At 39.8% G+C, this 22,612-nt stretch overlaps 1 protein-coding gene across 1 annotated transcript in view; it reads left to right on the plus strand.

Moving 5' to 3' along the window:
- Positions 1-553: 553 nt before the first annotated feature.
- The window catches only part of SCN7A (sodium voltage-gated channel alpha subunit 7), an 86,293-nt gene continuing 64,234 nt past the window's right edge, over positions 554-22,612 (plus strand). The window contains exons 1-2 of the mRNA XM_081096286.1: positions 554-840; positions 18,377-18,615. Coding sequence (XP_080952412.1) covers positions 831-840; positions 18,377-18,615 — 249 coding nt within the window. The 5' untranslated portion in view covers positions 554-830. The remainder of the gene's footprint in view (positions 841-18,376; positions 18,616-22,612) is intronic.

A 22,612-nucleotide genomic window follows, 5' to 3' on the forward strand; every position in this document is an offset into this window, starting at 1 on the left:
TAGAGTGAGGAGGTTGTAGCTCCAGGCCTTTGTTCCCTAAACACCTGCACACCTACACACACCTACACACACCTCACAGCCACACCACTGCCATGCCCAGATTTGAATGCCGCAGGCTCCACTGGGGCAGCAGGGCAAGGCGACCAAGAAGGCAACTGGAGGTAAAGACCTGTTTGCTGCCGTCCTCTCTCACTCTTCCCCTCCTCTCCCGCCCCATCACATCGCTTTGCCATCCTCTCCAACCTCCCACCTTAACTGCATCCCTGCTCTGAATCGCCTCTCCATTTCTTCAAGTCCAAGTCTTCTCCCCGCTCCACCTCCTTACAGATCCCGCTCCCCTCGCCCCCTCCCTTCCCAAGGCAGCTGGGGCACAAGCCCTCGCAGCTGCGGGGTCCTGCGGCAGCAGCAGCCTCCGCAGCCGGTTTCAGTCAACATCACCCCGCCCACGCCGGGTGTTGAAGTCCAACACTGGCCTGGAGCTGAGGGCGGAGGAGCGGGGAGGGAGGAGTGGGAAGGACACAAAACAGCTTCCCGGCGGCGGGCGCGGCTCCACTGCGCATCTGGCTGGAGGGGTTCCCTCGCTTAGTGGCTGGGCAGCTGCCCCGGGGACTCGGGTTCTAGCTGGCAATTCAGTGGGGCCGTTTACTACCGAGCCTGGGTGGCATCACCTGGTGAGGGCAGATGCTAATCTAGCAACACCATCTAAGCCACCGGAGCCCAGGAAGCCAGAGAGCTCAGAAAGAAAGAGAAGCCCAGGAGGAGAGACAGGGCTCCAGGGAGCCCAGCTCCAAGGGCTCCAAGGAGCCCAGGTGCTGGCGGAGACCCATCACATGGGAGCAAGTAAGTGTTTTTTCCTTGCTGTGTGCCCAGTCCCAGGAGGGTGTCATCTGCAGCCAGTCTTCCCCACCCAACCCCCACCGACCCCACCCCATACACACCCCAGGCGATTAATAGGTTCTGGACATGAATTGAGAGCTGCTTTTGAGAGCAGCAGTGGCCTGTGGGTGTTTGCTCTGCAAGGTATGTGTGGGCAGTTTGTTCATCCCACCAGGTAAGCTTCTGAAACCAAGAAGTTATGTTGGTGTAAAATATCTAGAAGCCCTACTTGTCAATGGTTTTTAGGTCACATGACACAATAATAGAAGAGGAGGAATGACACCCTATGCAGGCTGGAGCATATTTCTCCTAAGGAATCTTGTCTCATATTCTAACTAACTTAGTGATTTCAAGATTTGTGCTTTTCATGTAAGAACTGACAGTATAAAATTAGAGGCATAGATGTGATGGGAACTGTTGTGTCTAGTTTAAACCACTAGGTGTTTTGGTATTGTCTGGATCAACAGGTTTTGGGTTGTGGTTGTTTTCTTTCATTGATTAGTTCTGTGAAATGCATACGTCCGGGGGTTTTCTTTTAGAAGCGATGATTATTTATTGTGGCTCTGGCTATATGTTGCCTCCAACACTCAGGGTACCGCCAGAGTAGGATAAGTGATGAATGCAGGTGGAACGACAGTGATGGGCTCCCTTTACTTGTGGGAATGATGGATGCAGGTCTGGGTATTGGTCAGAAAAATCTCTTAAAATGGGAAGGAGTTTGGGTGGTGCTTTTTGTGGCTATTTTTTCTTCCTGGCTATTGTTCAGGAGTGTAGTTTATGGCAACAATAGAAGGAAGCGGGGCCCAATAAAAAAGAATCCTGGGTACCATACCTGCTACATGGAGCCCTTATTAAAATTACAGGTCAAGCAGATAAGGCCCATAAGGAGTAATTAGTCAATAATTACCTAGCTAATGAATGAAGAGTTGAAGCCCAATAAAGAAGGCTTTGAGGTTAAGAATAATGAAACATGATTTCCATTTTGTGAAAAATGAAGCAAATTATTTAACTTTTGATTAAGCTTTATATTTCTTATTGTAAATCACACATCAAAAACTTATATTCTGGTAAGGACTAAGTTACAGAAGGGTTTTGTGAAGGTAATGTGTTTAACTGTTGTTTGCATAAAGAGTTTTTCTGTTTTTATACATTTATTTCACTGTTCTGGCTCTCATTTTAAGTCAAGTTCAATATCTGAATAAAATGAGCTTTCACAGGCCTCACTAGAGGAAGTGAAATTCACATGCAGGTCATGATCTCTTGCCACCTGTACAGTTTCAAGTATATTCTAACCTGTGAGCTTCCCTCCTTGCAACATTTTATGTTTAAACACCTTTGAATGCTCTCAATATATGCTTTAGCCACTTTCTCTTTTTAGTTTCAAATTTTGATTTAGTCATATGGTCTTTCTTCCTTGGGATGAAACCATCATCCCATATTGGCTATTGGTGAATGTATTTTGATCCATTAATTACTATAGGAAAAATCAGAGTTGAGGCATACATAATCCACTCTTGAGGGCTGGGAGTAATTAAAACCCTGCACTCAGGGGAGAAGTACTCTGAGCCCCTTCTTTCCCATCAATACATTTAAAACAATAGGAGAAAATCTTAAAATTGGATGTGGGCTCAGGAAGAAGGACCACCAGATCCCAGATGATGTGGGCAGGCCCCAGGACCTGCCACTGCCCATCAGCCTCCATTGGAGAGTGGGTGGTGAAGCCAGGCACCTGGGAACTGAGTCTTGTGTCTCACAGCCTCCTGTGGGAGAAGCTCTGGGAGGGTAGTTGATATATACTCCCATAGCTTGAACAGAGAGGATAAATATAGGCCTAAAGCACACTGGAAATAAAAATAACAGTATTTTGCTCAACTGCTACCTAGGGAAGAAATATCCTAATACACCCCAGCCCTAGATCTCATTATGACAGGATCTGTATCATAAATGAGGCATTCTGAGCCTGACCCAGGATCCTATCTCTACCACCATAGGCTTTCTCTTGAAAACTTATGGTGAGGGCATTAGCATAAAAAGGACATTCTTGATTTCTGGGAGTCTGGTCCCATTATTTTCACTACCAGTATCCACATTGGTCAGTTGTGAGAGGACGTGTGTAAACCCTGCCCACCCTGACTAGCTATCAGCAACGCACAGTCACTCACCATCAAGGCCAGGTAAGCAAGGTCTCATCTTTACAACATTGAAAGAAGGGACCTTTAACACTGCAGAGAAAGTTTTTATCTGATGGATTCTAGGGATATTTTTCCATTGGTCTGTATCTCTTGGCCCAGGTGGGATTATGATTTCCATGAATTTGTTCAATCATTGCTATTTATAAACCAGTTTTATTCTGGTTATACTCCATGCTGACGGGGGAACCCCCATTTGTCTGGCCAACAGATATCCCTGTTGTGTACACAGTGTTTCTGACTGAATTGACTCAGACTGATGCTGGCTGAGGATTCCCACCTGTGTGGTGGCAGCCAACTGCCAAACTGACTATATTAGCATCAAACAAGAGCTTGATTAAGTTAGGGCCTTGCCCAGGGAAATTCTGTTTTTAAAAGACTGAAATCAGGCCAGGGCATTTGGTTTTAAACTAGAACATCAGAGGATGTTGATTGGGTTTGGGGAGGGGGATGAATGTCCCTGGTTGAATCTATGGTGTTGAATGGAATATTCCTTCCTATCTGCTTTAGATGCCAGAGTGAGGCTCCCAGGCCACCAGCCTCTCACTCTCCGAGTTCTTCCCGAAGCTGCATGGTCTAAGTGCTAATTATGGGCTATAACTCTGGCTCTGGTCCATAGCTAGTTTTGTGCTAATATGTTTCAAGGCTCCTCTCTGGTATCTCTGAAATTCGAGAAGTGGTTGGGTATCTATGTGTTTGGTTCCTCACTTGAAAAGCTAGAGAGTTTGCGGAGTAGGAGTAGATCCTGGAGGAACAGACCAACTCTCTGAGAGTGATCAGGAGCCGAGGTGGACAGCCAGCTTTAGGAGGCCTTCAGGGTTCCAGTGACTGTGCCAATTATGCAATTTTTAAAAAATTTATATTCCACAGATTCAGTGGCACCTAAAACCATAGGTCAAAAGGTCTCAGGATCGCTGATGAGTATAGAAGTTACATGCATAACAAGCTCTCCTTTGTATGCCTCTAGCAGGGGCAACAACACATTCTTCCTGGTTGAGCTCTTTATTGGCCTCTGGCCAGATTTTCCTTGTCAAGGGTCTGACTAGGGTCACAGAACAGTGTGCTCTGGAAAGAGTCTGGCCTTTCCCCAACACGCTTGTTTTGGTGGGCTGGACAGGCACAGCTTGGAATTTGTTGTCATATTCACAGAAACAAGGGACCTGGCTAGTGAACCATGAGGTTGCCATAGAGAAGCTCAAGTGGGCACATTTAAAGACCAAGGCGGCTTTTCTTCCTGTTCCTGGAACCCCTTTGTTGCCTCACCAGCCATAATGGCTCACCCTGCTGAGACTCTGTCTCCCACAGAGACTTATTGTTCTGCATCCTCTCAAGGCATTGGGACATCCACCTAGCTTTCCTTGGTCTCATTCATGTAAGTCATTGGTTCTCAACCTTCCTAATGCCGCGACCCTTTAGTACAGTTCCTCGTGTTGTGGTGACCCCCAATTTCATTGTTACAGATTGACCATAATTAAAGCATAGTGATTAATCACAAAAACAATATGTAATTATATATGTGTTTTCCGATGGTCTTAGGTGACCCCTATGAAGGGGTCTTTCGACCCCCAAAGGGGTCGCGACCCACAGGTTGAGAACCGCTGGTATAAGGGCATTGAGACTGGGTGCTAAGACTGTCATATGACACTTTTATCCTCCTCAGTATAGGAGGATTTATTCTCTTCAGTATAGGAGGATCACACATACTCCGAATGTGTGTGATCTGCTCTCCCCCTCCCTGGAAAGAAGACATTTGCAAAAACCTCAGGTCCTGATTCTTTTAATGAACCATCATTGGAATATAAGTTTATCAGATTTTGAGGGGCGTTCAGTTCTCAAAAGTGATCTATTTGAGGAGAGATGGGACCTGTCCCTTTGAACTTTTGCTGCTGCTCATGATTTACAAGGCTGTTTTCCTAGCTTTTGAATCCAGAAGAATGCCTAGATTAAAATTCTTAAAATTTATTTTTAAAAAGACAAAATGACAGTGCATACTTGTGTTTTTGAGAAAGTTATTTGTAATTTTCTTCTGCAAGATGACATATTGGCTGAAACTGTCAGAGTGAGAGAGTTGAGACCAGAATGAAGTGGATAGACTGAGGCCAAAATGGGCTGACTTGGGAACAGAAACAGCTGCAGTCAGACTCCAGGTCCAGGGACAAAGGAGGCAAAGTCAATTAGAGCAGGCGAGATACATTGTATGCCAGGAAGAATTAAAGAGTAGGAGTCAGCTAATCAAAGTTAAACAGGAAATAAGCAGCTGAAGTGGAAAAATAATCCCAAAGCAACAAACCAAGTGGGTTGAAGTCAAGGGGAACAGGCAGCTGCAAAATTCCAGGTGGATTGGTGCCTTTTTTGACAGTCTGACCTTTATTCCCCCGCCTTCAGTGTGTAAGTGTCCCCTTCTGGGTTTTAGTAATACGTACATGGTATAGTACATTCAAGTAGTAGAGAACCATTAACCAGAAAGCAACAGAATCTCCTGACACCTTTTCAGTTCCTCTTCATGGATATAGCAGTTTCATTTCTTCCAGAGGGGGAACATTATGCATGTGGTAGCATATATAACCCTATGTATATAACTCTTATAAAACATTTTATTCAAAGGTAAACAAGGCAAGCCATTCCTAATGTTACATTTTTCATGAAGTAATTTATTTTGGGAATCTTTCCATATGAGCACAGTCACATCTCATTCTTCATGTTTACTAAATAGTGTCTCTTGATAGCAACCTACTGGATTTAGGATATTAGCTCCTTAGGGTGGACACTTTGATTGATTTCAGTCTTTGAAATTAAAGGCCTGTTGTGACTAACATCTTTGCAAACATGACCTTTCAACTCCAGCAAGAATATTCATTGGGAAGTTTAATTTGGTGGTGGTGGTGTGGGGGGTGGGGGGGCAAAGAGTACATGTAAGTATTGCCAAACAGTCCTTCCAATAAAAATGCACTTATTCACATTCTCACCTGAACTGTGTGAAGGTGCCCATTGCTTTTGTATCCCAGAGAGTCAAGGGTCATATCCACTGAGAAGAGTCTCATTTACGTCTCTAGAGCTTTACTGCTAAAGCTCTTGTTTTAATCTTATCCATATCTTTCAGAGTCTCATTAGTTTTAATCACCTTTCCTCATATTTTTCTGCTTCCTAAAAGACAACGATAATATTTTTGTGTCTTCCATAAAAAAAGCAATGCATCTGTATCATTTGAGTTCTAAACCCCCAGAGTGGAGGGGGCAGGGGAGATGATAGAGAGCTCTAAGGGCAAAGGCTCTGTCTGCATCAGAGAACTTAGTTGTGGGTCATCACAGAATGTGGGAAAGATGAAATATAAGCCATAATATATCTATGAAGTGCACTCAAGTAGTCCTGACAAACAAAAATGTCAATATAAATTGGTCTCTTCTCTAAAGCATGTGTAATTTCTACATTCTCAACAATATAGATTCCATTCAGTGATTACATTACCTGTCTCCTTCACTTATGTATGCAGTGCATTCTAGTCCCAAGTTAACTTGTTTATCAGCATTGTCATTACTTTTTTTTATTACAATTATCTGAATCTCATTGGTGCAATAGGCTTGATGCATTGTTCATGCTGATAGAAAGCTTAATTGTTTCAAAATAGTTTGGAAACTAAATGAGAAGTCATTTTTCCTTTTATTTCCTATTCTATGTTAGAATGAAATTGGCATTTGGGATATTATCCTTACTCTGTGGATCCATTATGCTATATTTTCCCTAATTGATATTTTCGCTCTATGGCCTACACCCTTGTAAGCTACCCTAAATCTTTTGGTAAATAAGTGAGGAGAATACATGAATATCTAGTATAGAGTAGAACATTTTATAATTCTTTTTGGCAAAGCAAATCTAGCATCTGTTTCTCATCACGAGGATCAAATCCAGCTTCCCAGGAAGCACAGAGGTTGATTATTTATATGTTGTTGTTTCATTCCCTAAGGAGAAAAATGAAATTGAGGAGGCTGTGACTGCCCTGGATAGTTACTTCCTACATGTGCAGAATCTGTCTCCAAAACCTGACTGCATTACTGGCAGGCTGTTCTCTGTGAATCAAACCAAGAGACAGAAGAAAGAGGAGTGGGAGGAGAGAGGAAAAACATTGACTTCTGACTTGCCCTTTCTTTGCTCTCCTTCATTATCTCTCAGAAGAGGCAGCTCCAGCTGCTGGTAGAAAATGTTATCCACACAGCCTCTTCCCTGAGAACAGAGGCAAAGCACTGGCTCACTGACTGGGTGGCCATGTCATTCGTCCTCCAACTAATTCCCAAAGGGAAGGCAGGGGGAGGGTGGGGGTAAGGGGAAGAGATCAACCAAAGGACTTGTATGCATACATATAAGCCAAACCAATGGACACAGACAACAGGGGGATGAGAGCATGAAGTGGGGGGGAGGGGAGGTTGGGGGTTAATGGGGGGATGAGGACACATTTGTAATACCTTAATCAATCAAAGAAATTATAGATAAAAATAAAATAAAATAAATTGCCATAATTTGAAACCTAAAAAGAAAATAATAATAATAATAATTAGTTTTCAACAATTTCAGCATACACCCAAACTGTCCCCAAAACCAGTGACTTCTAATCACACTACTTATAGATGAGATTGGACGTGTTGGGAACAAGAGGAAAGAGTGGAAAGAAAGTGCATGCTAGAGTGCATGCTATCTCAGAGGGAACTGGGAGCAATAGGGTAAGGTGGATGTCCCAGTTGCATTTCTTTGATTTCAAACTTTAGGACTGTTCTACCCTAGGATCTCTGTGGCAGAATGGTAGTACCTGGTAAGGCCATTGCTAAATAGGTAGCCAGAGAATGAGGAAACTCTAGAGCTAAAGAAAAGAAGGTGCTCAAAGGGGTGAAAAGGATGTGGATCTTCTGGGGAAGTGATGTTCTATGTCTCATATTTAGGATATCAAACAAGAGAAAAACAATTAGAGAAAATGCAGGACTGAATTGAAAGCGAGCGAAGTCTCTGCTTGCTTTATAAAGGTGGTTGGATGAAGCTGGGCTATCATCCAAAGGAATCTTTCTGTCTGACAGGCTGCATTAGATTCATTTCAGGTGGCCTCAGCCCAACATATTCTGAAACTGTCTTCCTGAGTTGGGCTGTTTGCTCCTGGGTTTTCAGTATTAACACCTGGAGATTTCCAATAGGTCCTCAAGAGCTAGTATGACCAGAGGCCACTCTCACCTTTGTCTTTTGAGAGGCCCCAGGATTCAGGACCTGCAGGTTGGACACTGTGACATCTTGTCAGCCATCCAGAGTCTAGATACATTATTGAAGCTCTTAGACATGTCTCAAGCTAACCCCGAGCCAGACTAAGTGCTAGAGATTTTTGGTTTGCCTTATGTGACAACTGGTTCTGAACTCTTTCATCTGGTTGCATATTCAGGGCATGGTTTGCCATCGATGAGCTTAGTTCCACTGCTCAGAAGCTGGGCAACAATGAAGGTTAAGAGAATTTCAACAGTCCCATCGCAGATTAGGAAGATGCTCAGGGAAGTCAGCTTGCTGTGAATGGTCCCCACGAGCTCCAGGAAGAGCTCCAGTTATGGATTATATTAAACGGAAATTGAGAGCAGGTCTTGCATCTCCGGGGACCCAGTGGCACCAAGGACTTCAGGGTTGAAGGCAAGTTTAGAATCTGGTTACATGACAAAACCCTCATACATTCTATTGGGAAGTGACAAATGGTACTTTTTCTTCCACTTGTTAAGCCCTAATGTGGCCACTGGCCAGGAATTTTTGGTCAAGGATTTGACAGGCTGGGTTCACCAAAAATACAATTCTAGGAAGATCCTGGCTCTTCTACAACTTGTTCATTTTGTTAGGGTAATAAGGGGCAATTCAGAAATTTTAGAGGCCAATTTTACAAAGGAGTAGAAGTTTGAAGAACATCTGGAGAAATTGGAGTCATTAGTGGTTTACAATGTTTGGTCAGACCACTTTCTCAGACTTACTAGTCGGGCACCCAAACCTGTGTTGTCTTAGAAGACTCAAATTGAACTATTTAAGCCAGAAGCAGCTTTACTTTTGTGTTCCTAGTAGCCTCACTTTCTGTCATCTCTGTCACTGTCATAGAGGCATTTATTAGTGAGTCAGGAGACCTTCATTGGGATCCTATCCCCAGTGGTGTATGTTCCTTCCTGATGTTTCAACTGCCAATACGTTTTCCTTTATTTATTGTTCATAGCAAATTTACACTCAGATACAGAGAGGGAGGCTTTGTTATCTGACACTGGATATGGACCTCTAATCCTATTGTGTAATACTGACTGTAATTCTGAAGCTTAGTGTCCTAGACTGCTCCCTTCCTCAAGAAGAGAGACATTAATTGTTATCAGATTATTAGAAAATTTGGCACCCTGTAGAATCCAGGTCCACCAGTGTTGGAGATGATTTTAATTTCAGTCAATGTTGCTCTTAAAACTTAAAAATTTTCAGAGATGACCAAGATGACTTGGTTCTTATTTGTGTACAAGTCTGTCTCCTATTGTCCTTAAATTCAGTGATTATATTTTATTAATGTTTATAGCACTGCTACCTGGCATAGTACTTGGCACTTAAGTATGTTCTGCAATTGATTGCCAAATAAATTAATGCCAAAATTAAGCACCATGGTTAAACATATTTCCCTACATGACATATTAACTGGCAAGAAGAATCTTTAAGAAAAATTGGAGCTCAATTTTTAAAACATATATAATATTAAAATGTTAAAATATAGAATTAAAAATAAGAATTAAAAATAAATAGATGAATATATATACACTCATATATATGAGTATATATATATATGTATATATATATATATATATATATATATATATATATATATATGTCATCTATCAAACAAGACATTGTTTACAACTTCTTTTTGCAAGAGAGCACATTTCAGTAATATGTTCCACGGGTTCTGAAAGGGGTTAGGAAGGATAGAGTTGAGCAATCAGGAAATCCGAAGCCACCAAAAAAATGCAGAATGTCCACCCAGAGAGCAGGTCAATCCTAGGTCAGGCACACAGATTAGGAGCCTTAGCCAAAATCGGTTGAACTCTGGGCAGACCATAATTGCAGAGAATGTAAAAACAAGAGCTATGTATCAACAGTCATTTTAGTCAGAAAGAGCAAAACAATCTTAGGGGAAAGAAAACGAGTTGAAAAAAAAAAGTGATTAGCCACACTAGAGTAAAGAGATGCTAATACAAGAAGAATCTAAGCGTATAAATTATTATGTAATAATTAAAATGAAATATGAGCCAGTTTTGGAGACTAGAGATTGTATACTCACAGGAGATAATGGTTATTTGCTACTAGATGTTAAGTCTGTTCAGCTAGTTGCCTATCATTCAGTTCTCCCGCTTATAAATAGTCTACCCTCAGGACTTCAAATTATCAGGTAATAATTGTGACATTGTAATTATCTACTTATATACAGTGGGGCCTTGACTTACGAGTTTAATTCATTCCATGACGGAGCTCATAACTCAAATTACTCGTATGTCAAATTAAAAGTGAACGAGTGAGACACGTGATGCTGGGCTGATGTGACGTTCACTGTGACGTTCGCTGTGCCAACTAGCTGTGGGGTATCTGAAGCTGGCTCGTAACCCGAATTTTAGCTCACAACTCAAAGCAAAAAATCGGCTGAGAGATGGCTCGTATCTCGAAAAACTCATTAGTCGGGACACTCATAAGTCAAGGCCCCACTGTAAAAACAATGGGTGGTGTTCATCACATAGGGACAAACAGCCACGACCAACCTGAAGGAAGTCAGTCCTACAGGGGTTGTCTTGGCAACAGCTGCACCCGCCGCCAAGCTGTTTCTGGGAGCTGTTTCCTGTAAGGGTGGGGTTTGAGGCAGGAACCCGCCCTGGGAGCCTGGAGGCAGATCTTTCTAAAGTGTGAACCTGAGTGGGGCAGCTGAAAGGCTTAGAAAAGACAGACAAGAGAATGAAAGCCGGGTCTGGGTGGGACACTGCTTCTCTGAGAGACAGTGACCACGCCCACAGCCATGCCTTTAGTTTATAGCAGATGCTATGAGGCAAAGTAAGGGCATGACCAAGATGTTTAAGAATATTCTCCTGGGTTTCAATCCTACTCAACTACATGCACCTGAACTATCCTTTTGTTACTGTTTATGTATTAATAAATTTATATATTATTTTCATATACATTTTACTAATTTCCTTTCATCTCTCACACTTCTATTATAGAGAAAGGGAAAATAGCAATATTAAAATATCTCTGCTAATTAATTCCCTTTTAAAAAAAATATATTTTTTTATTTTTTATACAGAGGAAGGGAGAGGGATAGAGAGTTAGAAACGTTGATGAGAGAGAAACAGTAACAAAAGGATATAACAATGACAGAGGTATAATATAAAAATGACAAAAACATGATATGAAAATAACAAAAACATGAAATAAAAACAACAGTGATGCAAATAATGACTGATAAAGTGATTAAACTTATTCTAATATCTCCCTGTACACCACATTAAGAGTGAAAACACTTTCAGAGTGCTTGCCTAATTTCCCTTGTGATGAAGTACTTAGAACTTTAACTGTAATATCACATGCTCTTCAAACTCGAGAGAAAGCAACATATAACTGACCATGTGCAAAAACAGGTTCAGGTAAGAACATACCTACTCTGTCTAGAGTTTGTCCTTGTGATTTATTAATAGTGATCACAAATGCTGGCATCACGAGAAACCGTTGTTGAATCAATGTAAATGGGAGGCCAGTGTCAGATGGGGACAAATTAATTCTTGGAATCAGAACAGCCTCTCCCTCTGCAGATCCTGTTAATGCTTCAGCTTCGATAATGTTTGGTCGTAATCTTTTGATAATAAATCTGATACCATTACAAAGACCCCATTTACTATTGAGATTTCTCAATAGCATGATGATTGCACCCACTTTCAATTTTAATTTATGACACAGCATTCTCGAAGGAGTAATACTATTCAGAAATTCGATGGGGAAATTTTCCTTTGTTTCTTTGTCATGGGGTGGGGCCACAACATTAGTAACAAAGAAACAGAATTAAAACTTTATTGTAGGGAGCCACTACAGTGTTTTGGACAGGTTCAAGCCTTGGACTGATAAGAGGGTACAGTCCTCTCATTGCCACGTGCAAATCCCAGATTGGAGGGCAGGGCCCTCCCAGCACAATTACAGCCAACAGCTGTAGTTGCAAGCTTAAACCTATGGTCCGAACAAGTGGCCCCACGTGCCTGAGTGATGTGGGCTTGATAGAGTTCAGGTGCATGTAGTTGAGTAGGATTGAAACCCAAGAGAGTATTCTTAAACATCTTGGTCATACCCTTACTTTGCCTCATAGCATCTGCTATAAACTAAAGGCATGGCTGTGGGCGTGGTCACTGTCTCTCAGAGAAGCAGTGTCCCACCCAGACCCGGCTTTCATTCTCTTGTCTGTCTTTTCTAAGCCTTTCAGCTGCCCCACTCAGGTTCACACTTTAGAAAGATCTGCCTCCAGGCTCCCAGGGCGGGTTCCTGCCTCAAACCCCACCCTTACAGGAAACAGCTCCCAGAAACAGCTTGGCGGCGGGTGCAGCTGTTGCCAAGACAACCCCTGTAGGACTGACTTCCTTCAGGTTGGTCGTGGCTGTTTGTCCCTATGTGATGAACACCACCCATTGTTTTTACAGTGGGGCCTTGACTTATGAGTGTCCCGACTAATGAGTTTTTCGAGATACGAGCCATCTCTCAGCCGATTTTTTGCTTTGAGTTGTGAGCTAAAATTCGGGTTACGAGCCAGCTTCAGATACCCCACAGCTAGTTGGCACAGCGAACGTCACAGTGAATAAATTTAATAGAAAATACAACTTTAACACTGTGTATATTAATTGCTTTGAGGTGTACCTATTGGGTATGCTCATATTGCTCAAATTACTAAGGTAAAATTTATAGTTTTTAATTTAGAGAACTAGTGCCAGATATTTTTTTTTAGAAAAGATGTACCAATTCATAACACCAAAAAAGTTTATATTAGAGTATTTATTTCCTCAATCCTAGCCATCACTTTGCTTCATTAAACTAGGACCTTCGTTTAAAATTACTATAAAACCATTTATTTATGCTTTATTTTATAAGTTTTATTGTGTGGGTTTTTAATTTTAAATTTTAATTTTAAATTTAATTTTAAATTTAATTTTAATTTTAAATTTTTTTTATCATTTATATTATTCAGCCATCCAAAATTTATTTGGCTATTAGAAGTGTCTGAAGCTAAGGATAATGGGAACTACCCAACTCTGAACCTCCCCATATGTTTCACAAACAATGAAATACAAAACAGCAACAACAACAAAAACAATTAAAATGACACAAAACCCACACCATCAGCAAAACTAGAAGTCAGAGAATGCCCAAACTTCAAAATGCCCGTGAATAAAAAGTAAAATTCAACCCACATGCACTCTCTCTCATGCTTTATAGAGAATGTGGTCTAAATTTAAGTTGAAATGACTGACAGAAAGAGAACACTCCCACTAATGGTGAAAATACTTAGGAGAAAGCATTCCCCACTAACTTCTTTGTATCAATTATTGAATAGCCTCTACTTTGCCACTCTGCTTTGAAATAAACTACTAAGTATATTCTATCTGATGCCAATGCTTCAAGTTATGCGTAATGACAGTAACAGATTAGCCTGGGAGAAATGAAATCATTGATAGAATTAAACTCAGCTCTCAATAATCCTTAATCTGGGCATCTACTGAAGAAAATGGAGGGACGGGGAGAGAAGGGGAGGACTTAGTCAAAGCCAAGATCACAGCCAATATCATATGGCAGAAGCAGTCCTGTGAGCATCAGTGATACTTCAGCTCAAACCACCAAAAATATTTCACTGGGCACACCTGAGTTAGTATATATTTTCACCACTCAACTAGCTATACAATGATGGAGAAGTCATGAAACTCATCAATGTCTGTTTCCCTATTTATAAATGGTGATCACAAGGATAACATGTGAGATAACATAATAGAAACATCTAGTCCAGTGCCTCACAAATGGTAGTCACTCAGTAAGTGTGACCAAAATTATAATTGCCTTAATTATGACAAATATTGGCTCATTTTCAAATGCTTGAAAATTATTATAAGGAGAATATTTTTCTATCATAGTGCATCTCTTTTTCTCATATTGATGCTGGTTGTGCTACTTTCAACTGATATCCAAGATACAGGGCTTGCACTTTAATCAATATAAAATATTAGTGCAACTAGAATTTGTTAGAGTCCAAACTTGAGTTTAATTTGATACAATTCTTGCCAAAAGTGTACTTTAGCTTTCAATTTTTTAGAAAGGCAGTCTAATGGACAGATTAACTATTAATCTTTCTATATTTTTCAGGCTTTAGTGTGCTGTATTAAGATCACTCACCGGAAAGCATAGTGCCTGAACCATATTTTATAAATTCCCCACAGAAATGCTTTTACCTAAGTGTGACTTAATTATTAATAATTGATAATCTTTTCTTAGCCATCTAGAAGTCAGATGCAAGTCAGTTCCATTTGATAAGTACTTGCATTTTTTTGACATACTGTAGAAGTCAGTGCTCACTATCAATTCATTTACATAGTCAACCACCCAGAGTACTTTTATTCAACATCAAAATTATCACTAAGGAGCCTGGCCTGTATGGCTCAGTAGTTGAGTGTTGACCCAAGAACCAGGATGTCAGGGTTCAATTCCAGGTCAGGGCTTTCGTAGGTTGCTGGATTCCCATTAGGGGGCAGGAGGCAGCTGATGGATGGTTCTTATCATTGATGTTTCTATCTCTCTCTCCCTCTTCCTTCCTCTCTAATATCACTAAGGAAGTCTTCTGGGATAACTGAATTGGGGGGAGAGAATTAGCATGGACAGAGTCAGTACTGTACTGCAGGCTTTCTGTATGTGGTCTGTTTAACCCTTAGGACCTTGTGTAATACGTGAGGGATTCTGGTTTACATGTGAAGAAAAACATGACTCAGGCAATGTTATGATACTTTGAAAAGAGAGTGTTTTACTTGAGTCTTTTCTACTTCAACTAATGTAGCCTCTATTCTTTTAAGTAGTCTATAGATGCTGTGATTTGAGGCTAATCAGTATTCTGATTCTATCTGAAGACCCTTCAGTTTACCTACATGCCTTTTGGGTGTGGTTATGGATTACAGCAGAAAAGAGATGTGCCTCCTACATCTTGCTTTAATACAGATCACAGTTATATAGCTTTTTTGGCAGATACAAGGTAGTATTGATTTACATTGCAATTACTATTAAGTAAAATCCCTTGGCAGTTTTCTCTGTTACAGAAAAAGTATCTTCACTGTACTTGTGCAGATGGGATTTTTTGGTCCAACTTTCATAACCATACACATATTCCCATTATATATTATTTTATTAGGTTTGGCCCATCATTCTAAGATATAAAAATCTTATAACAATTAAAATTTATATTTACTTCCCATTTATTAGGTGCCAGTCAATGTACTAGGCATTGCCAATGATATTATTTTATTTTATTCTTATTTAACCCAAAGAAAAACACCAATTTTATGACTGAAGGTTCAAGAATATTGAGTAACTTGACTGCGACCTCTCAAAACACTAGTACAGAATTTAGCTTTTGAATGCATGTCTATCTAATTTCAAAGTTCATTATTTTATTTGTTTATACTAACCTATAATCATGAGTCATTAAGAAACCTTTTAATTTATACTCAAAGAACTCCATGTAAGGAGTTTAATTTTGAAAAGCCCACTTAATGTATTAAAGAAATAAGATTTCATATGTAAGAACAAACTTCAGTATCTGTAGCCTATGTTTATAAATTGTGAGTTGTTGATGTAGATGTGTTTGTATGTGCATATGGTAAATATAAATGATTCTTAACCAACTTTCAATGTGTTAGTTTTGTGCATGATATTGAACAAGGTACTTGGAAAATAAGTAAATTTTAAGATGAACAATTGTTAGTTTCTTTAAACCATTAATCTGGAAAGAGAGATCCAAGTAGATACATTCCATTATTCATACTTCATATTTATCTCTTTAAAATTGCTTCACACCCCATCCTTGTAACATGCCTTGAGGGAAGTAGACATAAGAAGCTGTTGCTATTGTGAAAATGTTTCTCTCTCTGGTCTATAGTGACTATACCAAGGGGGAATAAACCCATAGGCTGGGCTAGACCAATGTAGAGTATCTTTTCACAGTTTTTGAGACATAGGCATATGGGGGAAATTAAACTGAAAAATCAAATAAAATTGAAGCTGGGATGGCATTATTTAATGCGCATTCTGAGAAGTAAGCAAAGGAAGCCATTCTTTAGATAGAATGAAAAGAAAAGCCCAGAAGATGGTGATCCCATGAGAGGAATAGGAGTCATCCAAGTTCTTGATTTTCCATTTTTATTTCCCAGGACACAAAAATGTACTGTGTGTTCTTTCCTTGGATGTCTATGAGATTACCATTTGTATACCTAAATGTCTGCCTCACACCATTTATTTAAGGTAGCATTTAGAGTCTGATTTTTACAATGACTGTTATTCCATTAAGATTAACTAACACCTTTTCTTTCTTAACATATAAGTAATGAACTAAACTATTAAGCAACTCAGTTTCATTAAGCAGTGTGGAATTCTGGTGCAGAATATATGTGTGTGTACACATGTGTGTGATTTCTGTTTTAGGAAAACCTTCTAGAAGGAATTCAGCCAAAGCCAGCACTATAAGAGACAAAATATAAACATACAAAATGCCACAATTATCAAGTACAAAATTTCTTATCCTTGATTGCAGTAATAAAATTACCAAGAGGGTTAAGGGGAATGAATAAAGAATAATCAGTCAGTTGTCACCGAATAGGATCATTGAGTAGGTTTTGACAAGAATTAGACTGGAGAAAATCAGCAAAAGAACATATTTTTATGTGAGAGGAAGTAACAAGGTTTATGAATGGGGAATTGATGCATAAAATTATATTTCATGAAGACAAATTTGAGTGGCCTGTAGGATGATTTGAAGTAAAGACTAGAACGGAGGGAAACCTGTACAGACTACTATAGCAACCAGATATAGATGACTTACCTCACTGCAGATATGTAAACAACGGAACATATTTAAATACATAATGAAAAATAATTGAAAGAACATTATTTTCTTTAGAGAAATTGATGAAAAATACAAATTTCATGAGTAATATTTAAGATAATTAGTTTATATTTGTGCTTTCTTATATAATGAGTAGGAAGCTTAAGGATTGATTATAGTCATGGGGAAAAACAATAAATTTTGTTTTTACTTGTTAAGTTGCTCTCATTGGTGGGTTTGCCACATAAATAACAGAAGAAAGATAGTATTTTGGGAAATGTACCCAGTAAGTATCCATGTATAGTAATTAAAACTGTGTTTGCCTATGCAGTCACCAAAAAGAAGGACATAACAGAAGGGAACAGCATAACTTTAAGGGATATCAGAGTTAAAATTTGGAAGGAAGAACTGAGTCAAAGGGAGTATTCAGAGTCATAAGAAAAGTGGATAATGCTGCCATGAACATAGGACTGCATATATCTTTGTAAATAAATGTTTTCCTTTTTCATGTAGATAGAACCAAAACAAACAAACAAATAAAAACTCATAGATGCACTCGACAGTATGGTGGTTACCACAGAAAAATGGGAGTGGAGGGGTAGGGAAGGTTAGAGGGGGTTGAACGTGTGGTGATGGAAGGAAATTTGACTTTACACAACACAGTGTTCAGATTATGTATCATAGAATTGTACACTTGAAACCTATATAATTTCATTAACTAATGTCATCCCAATAAATTTAATTTTAAGAAAAAGAAGAGAAGAGTAGGGCTCACAGGCAATGATGACTGCCTTTAGGAAAGGAAAGCCTAGTCAATAGTTAAATGCAGATGAGAGTGAAATAATTGGATTCCCCCCCCCAACCCCCCCACTGCCAGATCTTTAGAACTCTTATGACAAAGGAGAAATGGAAAGGAATATTTCAGTAAGAGGGAAAGGATTCAGTGGAGAGGTAAAGAAAACTGAATGAGTTACACATGAAATTACAAATTAAATCTAATATTAAGTATAACAGGACCTAATTTAACAGCTCAATTTTCTACAAAACTCAAGACTTTTCTTTAAATAAATGCAGTTATCTGTTACCTTTTATTTATATATGTCCTAAACTTTTTTAATTTAAAATTTTTCTTTCTACGGTATACCCAAATCTAATAGAGAGCTAAAAAGTACATTTCTTGCAGGTGCAAAATTGAAAATGGCTTCCCCAGAACCTAAGGGCCTTGTCCCCTTCACGCGGGAGTCTCTGGAACTTATGGAACAGCGTATCGCTAAAAAACACAATGAGGAACACGAAGAAGATTTCAAGCCAAACCCTGACTTGGAAGTTGGAAAAGAGCTTCCATCTGTTTATGGAAATCTTCCTCCAGGAATGGTGTCAGAGCCCTTGGAAGACGTGGACCCGTACTACCAGAGTAAAAATGTAAGGATCGATTGAACTTATTATGACCACATTTGTTTTTCAGACATGCAAAAATGTAATTGAGATAGAATGTAAAAAGATAATTAATAAGAAATTAATAAGCAATTTTAAATTATACAAAACTACATAAGAAATCTAACACATATTTGAGAATTTTATAAAGAGTCACTGTTTGGTTGGCTAGTTTGGGGTTCCTTTACTTTGTAATAGGCTATACTGTTATACCTTTTTTATTTTTTCTCCCCATCTGTGAACATGAGATGTCTTTATATTTATTTAGATCTTTTTTATTTCAACAATGTTTTGTAGTTTTCAATGTACAAGTGTTTGCTTTTATTAAATGTATTCCTAAGTATTATATTCTTTATGGTGATATTATACATGGAACTAGAGGCCCAATGCATGACATTCGTCACTGGTTGGGTGGGGAGGTCCCTCAGTACAGCCTGTGCCCTCTTGCAGTCTGGGACTCCTCAGGGGATGTCTACCAAGGGGTCCTTAACACTGCCCCAGTGGTGCTCCCCCTGTGGAAGCGCACTGACCACCAGGGGGCAGCTCCTGCATTGAGCATCTGCCCCCTGGTGGTCAGTGCGCTTCATAGAGACTAGTCGTTCTAGTGTTTGGTCGATTTGCATATTGGGGTTTTATATATAGGATTGTTTCCTTAATTCATTTTTTGCTCGTTTATTGCTACAGTATAGAATACAATTGATTTTTAAATATTAATCTTATATCCTGAAACCTCACTAAAATATTTTTTAAAATTGTTGACACTATTACAGATGTCCTTCATTTTCCCCCTTTGCCCACCTCCCCACCCTGGGCCTTCACCACACTGTTGTCTGTGAACATGGCCTATACCTATATGTTCTTTGGCTAATCTCTTCACCTTCTTTTATCTAGACCCTCTCACTCCCTCCCCCCTGTTATGCATTCATATAATGATTTGTTTTATTGGCGTATGATGATCAGCTACTTAAGATTACCAATTTTAAAGCTCTATACTATAAAAGTTATATAATATCTACACAATTCCACATGTTCAACTTGATAAGAGCTCACTCAATAGTTAGGAAAATAAAGTCAACCTATATTTTATTTATCATTTTTATTCATTCATAAATCATATCCTATCTTATCTCCAGAATAACTTGAAGAACCTACTAAATATTTGAAAAATTGAAAAACAAGCACAAAATGATAAAAATAAGAAATTTTTTTAGAAATGGCAGAGATCTGTGTGGCTTGGTAGCTGGAAGAGTCTTCATTAACGAAATAGAATGTGAGTTATAGTTTAGAGAACATTTCACCTTTTAACAAGGCAAAGGGAAGATCTAGGAATAAGCAAGAGCAGAGATTAATTCTGGAATAGGGAAGAAACAGTGCTGCAAGTTGTAGGAAATAGATGAAATAAGGGAGATTTCAACATGGATTTAATGTGATGACCAAAAAATTGATGTGATGAATACAATATTTAAGTAAGGTTAATATGAAGATTTCTAAATTATTATTGCATGGAAGAGGTAGGGTCAGAAAAATGAAATAGGAGAGAAAGAGGAATTCAGCCTGATGGTGTCTCAGAGGAGAGAGAGAGAGGTAACAAATCTGAGAAGAATCAGCAAGATTTGAAGACTGACTAATAATGCCAAGGTCTTCAGCCTGAAAGAATGGTGGTGCTGCTGACAAAAATGCAATAACTATAAAAAAGATCAAATTTGGGGACAAAAGGATTAGCTCCATTGTGGACAAATGTAATTTGATATTCTTGTAGAGCAAGCATGTCAAACTCACAGCCCATAGGCCCCATATGTCCCACAACGAATATTTTTGCAGCCCAACCAATACCTGGTATAACGGTATGTAAGAAACGTTTTAATAAAAATTTCATAACTTAATTTTTACAATATCCTATTATACATAATTATTAATAACAAACTACAATGTTTGCTAATGACTGATCACTATAATCATGTTGCATTCATTCCCCTTACATGCCTTACGCACAGGTGCACCATTTCTCTCCACTAATACTAGCAGTGAATATTTTAGCAGCCAATTTCCATGTCATTAGTCTTGGACTGACTTGTTTGGTGTGCACAACAGGAAATATTTCCCTTTTGGAGAACAAGAAAAATAGGTTTATTTGCATTATGCTTATTAATTTGTGCAGTTATTCAGTGTCTGGTAAGTTAATGTTCAAGAAAAAAATATTAATTTTTATAGAAGCATCAATCAGATGCTCAAACCTCAAAGGTAAGGTAGGGGAGGGTGGGGGTAAGAGTGAGAGATCAACCAAAGGACTTCTATGCATGCATATAAGCATAACCAATGGACACAGACACCAGAGGGATGAGGGCATTAGTGGGGGTGTGGGGGTGTGTGTGGGAGGAATGGGGGGATAAGGACACATATGTAATACCTTAATCAATAAAGAACAAAAAATAAAATAAAGTGTTCTATTATTTTATGTTAATGATTACTCATTTATTTCAGCCCTTTGTATTTAGCATGTCTCTATTGAAATAAACCTATGTTTTTATGAAAATTGAAGCTTTTGTTTTTTGCGGCTGACATTAACTTAAACCTTGTTTATTTGGCCAATGTTAGCCTTTGAGTTTGACATGCTTGTAGAACATTCATTGATATTAACAATAGAATTGAAGCAAAATTCTGGATGGATGGCAAAGTGATCATTTTGTAGAACCACAGCTTTTTTGAATCTTTGCATGGTGGAAGAATATTGGCATTTTACAGGATGAATGTATGTATTAACAAAAGGACTCCAGTAACTGTGATAACTTTCAGGGCATTATACAACAATAATAAATACCTATAAGATCTTCAGATAGTGGAAATGTAAGTCCTCATCTCAATTTTATCTGCTTTCAGTTTTCGCTGTGCTTAAATCATAAAATTAATATAACAGTTATGTAGAGGTAATTCTAATATAGCAGAGTTCTGAGTTCTTTATAATATACTAGGGGCCCTGTGCACGAATTCATGCACCTTGAAAGGAACTGTGGGCCAGTTGGCTGCAGTAGACAGGGGCGGGTCTCAGACCATCCTCTGTGTCCCCGCCCTGCCCTTCCTGCCACGGCCCCAGTCCCCTGTCTGCCGGCAGCCCCATTCCCACCACCGCTGTTCCCATACGCTGACAGCACTGGCCCCGCTCGCACCCGCTGATGGTGAGGAGCAATTGGGGCTGGTGACAGTAGTGGGTGCAAGTGGGGCCAGTGCCATCAATGGGTGTGAGCGGTGGCTGCTGCCCCAATTTCCCTCAGGAGCAGGGGGAGGTAGAGAAGCCCTCAGGGGTGATCACGGTCAGCAACTGCCATTCCCACCTGCTGATGGCGCCAAGTGATTGGGACAGGCGCTGTGTGCTGGCAGCGGGTGTGAGTGGCAGCTCCAGCACCAGCTGCGGGTGTGAGCAGGGCCGGCGCCAGCAGCAGGTGCGAGTGCTGGGCAAGACCATGGCACGCGAGAGCAAAGAATTTTCAGTAACCAACAGATGCTTGCCCTGATGACAGTGACCACTGCCCTGCCTTGGTCTGGTGCCTCCACTCACCTGCTCCACCACCCCACTGTGGCAAACACCTGCCATGTTCTGCACACCCCCCACGGTGGTCAGCGCACGTCATAGCTACTGGTTGTTCGGTTGTTTGGTTGTTCTGGTTGTTCTACCATTCGGTCTATTTGCATAGTAGCCTTTTATTATATAGGATACTGAAGTGGTAAGCAAATCAGGATTGTTATTAAAGACAAAAAGCAAGAATTTTGAAAAACAAAAAAAGTAAAAAACTGCAGTGGAGCCTAGTATAAAAAGTAGTTATTTATGATGGCACATTTATTAAAAATTTGAATTACAGCCCTAACCGGTTTGGCTCAGCGGATAGAGCGTCGGCCTGTGGACTGAAGGGTCCCAGGTTCAATTCCGGTCAAGGGCATGTACCTGGGTTGCGGGCACATCCCTAGTGGGGGGCGTGCAGGAGGCAGCTGA

The sequence above is a fragment of the Myotis nattereri genome (assembly GCF_964212035.1).
Source record: "Myotis nattereri genome assembly, chromosome: 7".
Taxonomy (NCBI): Eukaryota; Metazoa; Chordata; class Mammalia; order Chiroptera; family Vespertilionidae; genus Myotis; species Myotis nattereri.